Raw genomic sequence first — 12,567 nt, 5'->3', positions numbered from 1 at the left:
CCTAGAATAATTATTATTTGATTTCGTTTTGTTTTATGATCTTGTCTGCGTGATTGTATATTGCATGTGTATGGTATGTATGATGTACTAAATTAGTTTATTTATCATTAAGTCTTCCGCTATGCATGTTTACGAAATACATTTTTAACACACACCGCATAGGGCATATCCCAACATCTTCGATGGAGGTTTGTAAGTGCAGATCGTACTCAAGTTCCACTGCTAGTTTCTTCTTCTTCTCCGATTACTGAAGTTGAGGTTTCACTTTAGCTTCTTGTGTAACGACAAAATGATTGATGAGAATTTTGATTGTGATTGAGTGTGGTTTATTTCATTTTCTGCATTTTAAGTTTCTGAACAAAATTTGTGTTGCAATTTGTTAAGTGTAGCTCAATAGTTTAAGCATTTCTTTAGTTCATTGAATTCGAATTCTTGTTGATTTTTTTTTTTTTGATAATAACTAGGGTTAGTTGTTAATTGTTGATTTGTTTAGTTTGCAACTAGGGTTTATTTATTGCATTATATTAGAATTTTAATCATTGCAATCACTTTTCTTAATCTAGGACATAAACAAAAACCAACAATCAATTTTCAACATAAAACCTCAAAAATAATTTTTGATTGATTTAATCTAAAATAAACATCATACTATTAGTTCCACATGAGAGACAACCTTGAGCCCTCTATTATACTATCTTAGTGTAGTTTAAGGATTTTCGATTGATTATAAATTGTTAATTTGATTTACGCAAGTCATAGTTGTGGTCTTCATCACACACCCCCCCCCCCCCCAGTCCACGTGTAAGTCCGCCCTTGGATTAGGCACGTTGTACCAATTACGATTTAGTAGTTGTTACAATGCATACTTAATCTGTTAAAAAATATTCACATTGTAACAACTACGATTTCGTAGTTTTTACAATACAAATTCAATCATGTTTACCAAACATTCATATTGTAGCAGTTACAAAACTGTAACTGTCATAATGTAGATTCAATCTGCTCGTCTAACATTCATATTATAGTAGCTCCGAAACCATGATTGCTATAATGCATCCGATCAATTTAGAATTTAGGCGGAAGTAATAATGAGAATAATACTTGAGGATAGTAAGACAAAAATACATCTTTATTTTTTGCCCAATTATATTCTATTAAGGCAAAAGGAACAAACTGTTGGAGGATCGGTGGCCGGCTAGAAGGGGGGTTGGATAGACGGCGCCCCCAAATACTCGCTTCCTACGTATTCGTTAGTGCGCAAGCGGAAATACAAATACTAATAACGAATACAAAAGTTAATGACAAAGAAAAGAACAAGCAAACCAATGCACGTCGATGTAACGTGGTTCGGAGATGATGCTCCTACTCCACGGCTGTCCGTAAGGTGGACGATCCCGATCCTTCGGTGGATTAGCCCCCGGCAAACTCCGGCTACTCAAGCAACTCCTTGTGGGTGGAGAAACCTCACCACAACACCAACCAAGAACACTTGGACACAAGAGACCTTGAGCACTTTGGTGACTACTAATTAGGCTTTAACCAAGTCTAATTTCGTCTGGTTGACCGGTCATCCCAAGCTCCTTCTTATAGAGCTTGGGGAAATCAGTCTTGCTGATTTGCCCGTTACCAGTCGACTGGTCCTTGCACCAGTCGACTGGTGCCAACCCAACGTCTCTCTCAATGGCTATCTATCAGTCGACTGGTCCCTGGACCAGTCGACTGGTCCCAGCCGTTTTAGGCACAGAGAGCTTCTGTGCTCACCACCAGTCGACTGGTTCCAGTACCAGTCGACTGGTACAACCCTAAACTTAGGGTTTCCCATCCCGAGTACATTTCACTCGCACTCGGACCCTCACGACTCACCTGACTCTTCTTTGCAACCTTGACATCTTGCCTTCAAGCCTATTTCCTTTGGCTCTCGTCCCTCGGATGCATCCAAGCCCGCGGCTCGTCCCAATGCCATCCTTCGCGTATGCCTCGAAGTCGCTTCCCTCGGCCCTTGTCCTTGCTGCCTTGTCCACAGTCCCTCGGATGCTCCATCCTTCACCGGACCCGAAGCCGTCAACCTGAGTCACATGTGTCACCTGCAGTCCTGCACAACTCAAGTACACATATTAAATAACAAGGGCAAACCTAACTTAAACCCTTTTCCCAAACACCAAAACAAATGGTCCCACGAACCATTGAGATTGCTCCAACAATCTCCCCCTTTTTGGTGTTTGGCAATACGTTTAAGTTAGGGAAAACATATAGCAAATAAACATGCTAATACAAATGGACTTACGATGCCAAGGCTACACACTTGGACTTACTCCGCCGAATGGACTTACGTTGCCAAGGCTACACACTTGGACTTACACCGCCAAATGGACTTACGTTGCCAAGGCTACACACTTGGCAACCGCCGAATGGACTTACGTTGCCAAGGCTACACACTTGGCAACCGCCGAGCATTGGAACCTATCACAAGGCTCCCCCTACACCTAAGCTCCCCATTGAGCTAGGATTTTCCCACAGGGCTTTTTAAGAACCTATCCCAAGGCTCCCCCTACTCAAAGGCACTTAAGGTTTTCCCAACTAAACCTTAATTCTCCCCCTTTGCCTAACATCCAAAAAGTTCTCCAACAATATCCCAATTATTGAAAACTTATCATCCAAACTGACCCTAGACTCATGTATTAATCCCCCTTGGATCCCATACATCTAAACGAGTTGACATGGTCAAGAACAGCACTGAAAAACACTTTCAGGCTGGTATCAGTCGACTGCCCCAAGTGCCAGTCGACTGCCCTCGTCAAAATGAGCTTACAGAACCATTCTGTGCTCAAAAACACTGTTACCAGTCGACTGGTATCTGCACCAGTCGACTGGTACCCTATTTCTGAAAAAATCAGACTTTTCAGGCCAACTTCAGAAATGCACCAGTAATTCCCTAGACCTCCAAAAATTCCCAAATTTTGTGGAGATGTCTATTGTACTCTTGTCTACTTGGGAAAAATACATTACAAAATGTATCTATCACCAATCCCAAGATTGAAACAAAATCCAAAACTAACTAAATGGTTCAATTGAACCTTGACCTAAAGTCCTAGTTTTGGCTTCCTCTTGATGTATTTGCCCATACCAACCCACAATGCATCCCTAGCATTGGTTTATATGACATCTATACATCCAAAACCAATTATCATGCAAAATGATCCCAATGTCATATTTTTTTGCATGAAACATAATCCATGTGTGCCAAATCCCTAGGTTTGAGACTCAAGTCCGTCTCTAAACCATTTGACACACTCCATGGCTCCTCTAGACCCCCAAGTAGAACCCACATGAGATCCATTGACCATGGGTCCCAAATTGACTCTTGGAGCTCCCCCTAGAGCTCTTTACCTTAGTCACCTCCCTAGGTGACTCATCTATTGTGACCAAACCACAATGATATCCCTTAGAAGATCTCTTTATCTTCTTGACCTTGGACACATCATCCTTGCCATAGTCATATGCAACCCTAGCATATTTCTTTTTATTGGCCTTGGATGACTCTCCCTTGCCCTTATCATGTGTCACCCTAGCACATGGTCTCCTTTTGACCTTGGAGGGACTAGATTGGTATCCCAAGCCCGATCTATCATTGTTGGGATTTTGGCTACCCAACACCATACTTAATCCCTTAGATCCAACATTGAATCTCTTAAGGAATTGTTCTAACTTATCAAGCTTTCCCCTTAAAGCTTGATTCTCCTTCTCTAGGTTCCTAACCCTAGAGTTAATTTGTCCACCTTGGACATTCCTAGACCTACCCTTCCTAGGCATGTGTCTCCCCTTCTTGGGATTAATGCCTTGGTTCTCCATTACCTTCTTCTCCTTAGGTAATGAGAATTTAACGTGTCTAGGTCTATCATGTATAGGTCTCCTAGGGTTATGATCTACATTAACCCTATTCTTATCATGATATTTAAATCCAAAATTTTTTATTGCTACATAATGATAATCATTATTTCTCCTAGCATGCATGGAAACATAAGAATTTGAATTTGAATTAACCTTCAAGTTAGGGTATACCTCCCTTACCCTTGAAGCTCCCCCCTTGATTTGAGTTCCTCTTCTTCTTCTCCCATTTCTTCAAATGCGCCAACTTCTTGATTTCCTTCTTCTTTGGGCATTTGGTGTGGTAATGACCTTGCTCACCACACGTGAAGCACACTATGTGCCATTTCTTCTCCTTCTTTTGGGCTTCTTTATTCCTACAACCCATGTTAGTATTCAAAATAACTTGACTGGGTTTAGGAGTTACCTTCTTCTTACCCATAGGACATCTATTCTTATAGTGTCCCTTCTCATTGCACCCGAAGCATATTATATGGTCTTTTGACTTCGCTTCCGTGGAGGTGCTTGCTAGATTAACCACTTCCAAGACCTCTTCTTCTTCTTCACTAGCCTTGGAATTTTCTTCAATTATTGAGGATGCAGATGATGCCTCATCTTCCTTCTCCTCCTTTTCCTCCTCGGATGTTGAGCATGACTTAACTTCCGGTTGCTCCACCTCCTCTTCTTGAGCAACTACATCCGTTTCTTCGGATTTTTCTTTTTCTTCTTCTTCTAGTGTAGGCAAAAATTCCTCCCATGGAAATTTCTTCACTTTGCTCCATAATTCATGGACATTTTCATACTCACCTACATCACTTAACACGTTAGAAGGCAAAATATCTACCAAAATTGATATTACCTTATCGTTTGCCTTTGACCGTGTGATTTGCTCCTCCGTCCAATGTCGTGGTCGGAGCTTCTTCCCTTTCTTGTCTGTAGGGACTTCGAATGGTTCCTCCACCACTATCATTGTGTCCCAATCCGTTTCGAAGAAGTTCTTCATCTTCACCATCCAAAAGGTGATGTCCCATAAGCTTCCTCCTTCGAACTTCCGTGGTTCTATCAAGTAGGCCATCTTCTTGCTTCCTTGGCGGTTAGTCCAATGGAGAGCGTCCTCGCTCTGATACCACTTGTTGGAGGATCGGTGGCCGGCTAGAAGGGGGGTTGGATAGACGGCGCCCCCAAATACTCGCTTCCTACGTATTCGTTAGTGCGCAAGCGGAAATACAAATACTAATAACGAATACAAAAGCTAATGACAAAGAAAAGAACAAGCAAATCAATGCACGTCGATGTAACGTGGTTCGGAGATGATGCTCCTACTCCACGGCTGTCCGTAAGGTGGACGATCCCGATCCTTCGGTGGATTAGCCCCCGGTAAACTCCGGCTACTCAAGCAACTCCTTGTGGGTGGAGAAACCTCACCACAACACCAACCAAGAACACTTGGACACAAGAGACCTTGAGCACTTTGGTGACTACTAATTAGGCTTTAACCAAGTCTAATTTCGTCTGGTTGACCGGCCATCCCAAGCTCCTTCTTATAGAGCTTGGGGAAATCAGCCTTGCTGATTTGCCCGTTACCAGTCGACTGGTCCTTGCACCAGTCGACTGGTGCCAACCCAACGTCTCTCTCAACGGCTATCTATCAGTCGACTGGTCCCTGGACCAGTCGACTGGTCCCAGCCGTTTTAGGCACAGAGAGCTTCTGTGCTCACCACCAGTCGACTGGTTCCAGTACCAGTCGACTGGTACAACCCTAAACTTAGGGTTTCCCATCCCGAGTACATTTCACTCGCACTCGGACCCTCACGACTCACTTGACTCTTCTTTGCAGCCTTGACCTCTTGCCTTCAAGCCTACTTCCTTTGGCTCTCGTCCCTCGGATGCATCCAAGCCCGCGGCTCGTCCCAATGTCATCCTTCGCGTATGCCTCGAAGTCGCTTCCCTCGGCCCTTGTCCTTGCTGCCTTGTCCACGGTCCCTCGGATGCTCCATCCTTCACCGGACCCGAAGCCGTCAACCTGAGTCACATGTGTCACCTGCAGTCCTGCACAACTCAAGTACACATATTAAATAACAAGGGTAAACCTAACTTAAACCCTTTACCCAAACACCAAAACACATGGTCCCACAAATCATTGGGATTGCTCCAACACAAACTAGCATCAAGGCTCTCTAGAAGAATGGGCTCGATGACTAACTTACTTTGTTAACAGTTAATGGGCCACGTCAGCTGAAGACCCATCAGCGAGAGCCGGCAATATTAAATTTAACGACTAATTTTGGATTAGAAATTAGGTCACACACAAAAGGGACCATTTTACTTGGACGTGATGTAATAAATCCATAATAGTCATTTTTTACTTTTACTTAAAATAAGAGCACAAGTTGTTTTTCCTCTTCTACTTCAAGCTTCTTACATGACCGACAACCTTTTCTGTAGATATTTAAGAGGGTATTAATTATTCCCTCCCACTTAAGTCACTATTAGTCTATTACAATGAATTTGCTACCATAATTCATTGTATTATACGCTAAATGAGTATACCTTAATTAAACTTTCCTCTAAAAATGCTCAGATTTACATCAAACAGAACAAAACCTTGAACCTTAATTATGAGTTCACCCATCTCTTTCAGGGACAGATTCTTTTGCTGCATGGACACCACATCACATCATGCACGTCCTCCTCCTTTTTCCTTCCATGTTCTAAACCCTGTCCACTTCCCCCACCTTTAGCTGATCTGATCACAATGGAATAGAAATCTGCTGCTTACTGAGCACTGGCATCAGAAATGAATAGAAGTGGCCCTAGTGAAAAAGAAGAAAAAAAACATCTCATAGACATCGTAGCCTGCTCAAATTTTGCTAACACACCATCAAAAACCTTTGTTTTTGTTTTTGATGTTGTTGAATCATCATGTCAGAGTTGGCAACCTGTGGTTGCTAAAATTGTGATGATTCTTTTCTTGACAGGCTTTTTTTTTGTCTGCTAATCAAATCTTCCTTTTCACCAGGCCTTGTTTTTGGAGAATTACGTAGGCTAAAATAATTTTAACCTCTGGTATCTACATTCACTCAGCCAGTTATCAGCAAACAGAGCAAGTAAAGATTTGAAGAAAACATGTCAGAGTAGAGTAGAGTAGGTACCAAACTTCTGAAAGTATCAAATTCAGTTAACAACCTTCAGGTAAATTTCTCTAATTTGTTAAAAGATTAGTTTTCAAGATATTTATAAAAAAAAAAAACTTCTTTGCTTTTAATTTTTCTTTTTCACTTTTCTTACTGCGTTTCCATTTGCCAGTCTCAAGCATCCTCGAGCAAAATACTACTGATTAGAATTTTTATACTCCAACAGCACGCTCATAATTTAAAAATCAAATGTAACTATATCCACTGGCAGTTGCATGAACCTTGTTCATTGATTAGAACCCTAGAATTGCCTTCTTCACTGTACTGTTTATGAACTGGCCATTGAACGCTGCTCATTTGGTATCTACATTCTTGACTTTGATGAAGGTACGGGTTAATACTGAGAAGTTTTTTCCAGATTTATTTTTACTGCGCAATAGATCTATAAATTATACCAAACAAACAAACAAAAAGATCTACAGAACAAGAGCAGTCTGAAGGAGTGTAATCCAACCATCCAACTTTCTTATTCATTTACTTCAACACTCTTCATTTGAAGTCTGCACTCGAGGTGTAATCCTTCTTCATCCTCCACACCTTCAAGAATCCACTTGAACTCTGACATTCTCGCTCCCATCGATTTCCATACGGAATTCTTCTTTTTTTATCGATATTACAATTTTTTTTTTCATACTAATCTATTAACTTTTAGTCCTAGATAGCTCAATTGGAGTACTTCCAAATGAGTTCTCAAGTATTCCACATGTCCCAGATGAAGTTTTCTCCGTCGTCGTCATCGCCAACGCCGCCGCCCATCGCCGGCCTACCCATCGTCACCATATCCATCGCCGGAATCCTCGCCACCTTCTTCCTGCTCCTCAGCTACTACGTCTTCGTGATAAAATGCTGGCTCAACGCACACCACTCCTCCCGCCGCCGGCACTCTGTTTCCCTCTCATCCGCCTACGAGCAACGCGGGCTCGCCGAGTCCGCCATTCGGGCAATTCCGGCGTTTCGTTACCGACAGCTAAGCGTAGGTGCCGCAGAGTGCGCCGTCTGCCTCAGCGAGTTCCAAGAACAAGAGAGGATCAGGCTGCTGCCGAGCTGCCTCCATGTCTTCCACATAGACTGCATCGACACATGGCTTCAGTTCAACGCCAATTGCCCGCTCTGCAGAGCCAGCATCACTGCGCCTCCAGTTCCAATCAATCCTCTTGCCATGGCATTGGCTCCGCAATTCAGTCATCCTCATGACGCATTTCTAGAAATAAGAGACGAAGAAATAAAGATGGAGTTTTTAGGGAGCAGAGGAGACGAGTGCATCGATGCGAGGAAGGAGGAGGAGGAGAAGCTGTGTTTGCAGCGCATGAGGAGGTCCTTCTCGGTGGATTCTTCAGGGGATATGCAGCTCCACGTGGCGCTGCAAAGGATCTTGCAGCAGAGCTCGCACGAAGGGAGCAGCAGCGTCGGCGGCGGCGGAAGATTCAGGCGATCTTTGTTGTCGTTTAGTCGGAGCTCGCGCAGTTCTGTTCTTCCTCTGCAAATGGAACTGTGATCATTGGCACAGATTCCTCTGCTCTGCTCTGTTTCCTCGTTGCAGGTTTAGGAACAGTAATTGAGTGGTAGTTTATGTGAATTAAATTCAGAAATTAGAATGCAGAATGATTCAATTAATGATAAAATGATCGATCTACTGCAAATTCAGAACATAATTTCTACTTTTTCCTTGTTAAACGATTTCAAATCCGTTTCTTTTTTGGGTGAAGGAAAAAATGGATTTTGATTACAATAAAAAAAAAAACAAATAACCTATTGAGTTGGTGTCGATGCGCTCTTAAATGACTTAGAATCAAAAAGCATGATTAGTCGAATCATAAACTAAAACAAGAATCATTCTCGTTTCCTTTAATTTCCTAATTAATTTAACCAGTAGCAGTTTCTGAAAATGTCGAAACAAAGACGTTAATTTGTACACTCTCAATGCAAGTGACAGCAAAAGTTTTGAGGAAGGTGAAAGGTTCATCTCCCCAACATGCCGCAATGTCTCTGTCTATGCTCATGGCCCTCCACCTCATGACTTTCTTTTCAATTCTCAAACATATCCACCTCAGTGCGATCAAAGCATTGATAGTGATACGAGGAAGAAACAGAACAAGCTTCTAGACACTGAAGGCCATCGAAAGTAGTTTTCTCCTCGTTCAGAAAGACAGCTCGCACAGTGCCCTTTTTAAGCCAGGGAAGCTTTTCGAGACTTTTCCTCAGTTGGCATCGAGAAGAATTAAAGAGAGAGAGGTGACGGATCGGATTTGAGCTCCATACATGGTTAAGAGCTTCAGCATTGAAGGAATTAATAGAATGTTATAATGTTTAGTGGGTGTTAAAATTAATGGGTGAAAATACTTGAATCAGGCTGAGGCACCCAAAGCTGTAAACAAGTTCATCTCAATGGACGAGCTCATTGAATTTTTTTTTTTATTTTTTTCCTTTATCCATACGTGAGGTTCCACGTCTCTGCTCAACAACGTCCACGTAACTCCTCAGCGGCTGAGTCTCACATTGACTGCTCTTGCATTTTTGTTCTTTTTTTATTAATATATATGTTTTTCTATAAAAGAAATTAAAAATTAAAAATTTTAAAATTAAAACCAATGGCTAGTTAACGGTTAGTTTTAATAAAATAAAATAAAATTTCATTTATAAATACTTATCATCTTATTAAATCTTTCAAACACCTAAATCAATCTAAGAATCTTCCCTTGTTTTCCTTTAAAATGGATACAATAAACAAGGATTTTTTTAGAAATTTTATAAATTATCAAAAATTATCGGAAAAAAATATTTTTTTTTCTAAAATTCACAAATTCCATCAAATTATTCATATTTTCTATGTCCATCAAATTATATACATAACTCATACCCATTAAATCCATATTCTCTATATCTACCGAATTATCCATATAATCCATATCCATAAAATTATCAATCTAATCTACATACAATTGGTATGTATTTTACATCTCCAGTAGAAAATGAACCATTTACTCTGATTTTTGTTCTAGCGACTGAAGTGTCTAACTGTGAATCCTTAATTGAACTCGTAAATTTAGAGGAGTATTCTGACGCTGCGGGTAGAAGAAAGCAATCGACATGGAGTAAGATTGAAAATGATGTTTTAGCAAGATCATTAGTTACTATCAGCGATGATCCAATCATCGGCAATGATCAGAATGTGGATGCTTTATGGGGGCATATTGCAAGCTACTCAATGAGAATCGTCCTCTAGATACACCCAATAGAATTGCATGTGTCATACAATCGCACTGGCACGATACCATACAAAAAAAGTTATATCGCTTCAACACAAATTACAATAGTGTTTATAATACGTATCGTAGTGGCTACAGTGATGAGGACATATTGCGACTTGCGTATGAAAATTATCGCGAAGAAAATAATGACATTGCATTTAATCTTGAGCGTATATGGAAAATAAAAGATCGTCCAATGTTTACTTCATAGTCCGTTGATCACCTTGTTAGCATGAATAAGGCAAGGACCTCGGAATCAAGGGTAAGTAACACCTCATCTAACTAAGATACGAATCTACATGTAAACCTAAATGAAAAAGAGACTCATCCAATGGATCAGAAGGCAGCAAAAAGAAAGGGAAAAGGCAAAATGAAATCCGATATTCACTACAAGAATTTTTGCATTCAACAACACCCAATAGACAACGCTTTTTAATAAAAACGTTGTCGTTCTTTGTTTTACAACGCTTTTAGTGAAAAGCGTTGTCTATGGTATTTACTTTTTACTAAAGACAACGGTTTTTAATGAAGTGTTGTCTTTAGTGTTGTTGTTTATGGTCAAAGACAACATTTTTTTAAAAAACGTTTTTTAAAGTGTTGTGTATGTTTCCCCTAAACTCACTTAAAATAAATTCGCAGCCCTCGCTTTGCTAAACTCTAAACCCTCAACGCGCGCGCGCCTTCTCCTCACCACTCCTCTCCACGAGTTCTCCTCTCCACTCCTCTCCACGAGTGCCTTCTCCTCTCCTTCTCCTCTCCACGAGTGCCTTCTCCTCTCCTTCTCCTCTCCACAAGCGCCTTCTCCTCTCCACTCCTCTCCACGAGCGCCTTCTCCTCTCCACAAGCGCCTTCTCCTCTCCTTGCCGCGTGATCTCCTCTGAACCCTAATCTCGACCCAAACTCCTCACGCAAAACTCCTCACGCCGGCCCAACTCCTCCAAGTCGAGATCCCTAATCTCGCATTTCCCCATCTCCTCAATCAAAGTCAGCTTACCCTTCCTAATCTTCTCACGGCTCCTCAACTCCTCTGAACCCTTCGATCTTAGTTCCTTCCTCGCAGAGCAGATTCGAGAGTAGGAGGAACGGAAGAAAGAAAGGTAAAATTTCTTCCATCCCTCTAGAATAAGATTTTGTTTATTTTTGATTATTTTCCGAACTAGCCATTTTGCCGGATTCATACTGCATCAATTTTCCCCCTCCCCTGATTGTATTTTCTCATGATTTAATCTGGAATTTTTAAACGTTTAGCTATAGACTTTGGCAGTAGGTATTAATCCTTAAAAATAGCATGAAGCATATAACATGCTATCCTTTTTTCTCAAATTCAGTGTGAAGTTGTTGGCCAAGTTGCAGATATTATTCACATTCCAGCCTTTCTTTGTCGTCAGGTATAATGTGCAGCTTGAAATTAATCAATCTCTAGTGTTATTCTACTATTATTTTTATTGTGTACCCTTAATGCGCAGAGAATATCTCTCATTTTTATTGTATCTAAAACTTGTGTTCTGCATTATCTCATCTTAATTCTAGGCAGTGACTTGTGCCTACTCAGTTTGTTGAATTTATATCAACTACTATTGTTATATTTATGTCACTTGCCTTCTAAGAGCTTAATGGCTTAAGTATGATTTAATACATCATGCACTATTGCATTGAGTTGCTTATGTTGATGTCCCTTTGAGGAAGTTGCAGATTCTCAAGTGCTAAAGAAACAAAGTTGCTTATTATAAGTTATAATTCAAGCATTTTCCTGGAATGGTTTCATTTTTCAACTAAAGGTTAACATGTTTCAATAGAGAATATGTTTTGGTGAATGCTCCAATATTATATGACTCTACAATTTATACCAAGGCAAAAGTACCTAACTACCTATACGTAGACTCTAACAAACATGTACATATGGATAATATAGATAACTAGGTTATCTCCCCAAGTGAGAAATTTGCTATTGGGATTGCATTTTGATGAGAAACCTGTATGGTCAAAAAATTTCAGGTAGAAATACAATTTTGATTAATTGTTTAAATATTTTGTTATAGTTTCACACTATTGTTTGTGTTAATATTTTTAGGTATTAGCTCATTGTTGATTGATTAGTTATAAAGAATGGACAAAGATTGGATGTCAAAGGATAGACTATCACGTGAATATGAGAATGGAGTTGAGTCTTTCTTGCAATTTGCAATGGAAAACACTAATGATCCGAATATGGGAATATCTTGCCCATGTGCAAAATGTGGCAATCTAAAGAAGAAAAATAT

General features: G+C 40.5%; 1 protein-coding gene across 1 annotated transcript; it reads left to right on the top strand.

Moving 5' to 3' along the window:
- Positions 1-7,566: 7,566 nt before the first annotated feature.
- Positions 7,567-8,553, top strand: LOC121977398 (RING-H2 finger protein ATL1-like). The gene has a single exon (XM_042529977.1). It carries the CDS (start codon positions 7,741-7,743, stop codon positions 8,551-8,553), a length of 813 nt encoding a protein of 270 aa, XP_042385911.1. The 5' UTR covers positions 7,567-7,740.
- Positions 8,554-12,567: the final 4,014 nt, after the last annotated feature.

The sequence above is a fragment of the Zingiber officinale genome, chromosome 4B (assembly GCF_018446385.1).
Source record: "Zingiber officinale cultivar Zhangliang chromosome 4B, Zo_v1.1, whole genome shotgun sequence".
Taxonomy (NCBI): Eukaryota; Viridiplantae; Streptophyta; class Magnoliopsida; order Zingiberales; family Zingiberaceae; genus Zingiber; species Zingiber officinale.
This window is presented reverse-complemented; position numbering and strand designations above follow the sequence as displayed.

Coding starts and splice junctions, on each gene's coding strand:
- LOC121977398 (XM_042529977.1), top strand. CDS start 7,741: ATGAGTTCTCAAGTATTCCACATGTCCCAGATGAAGTTTTCTCCGTCG.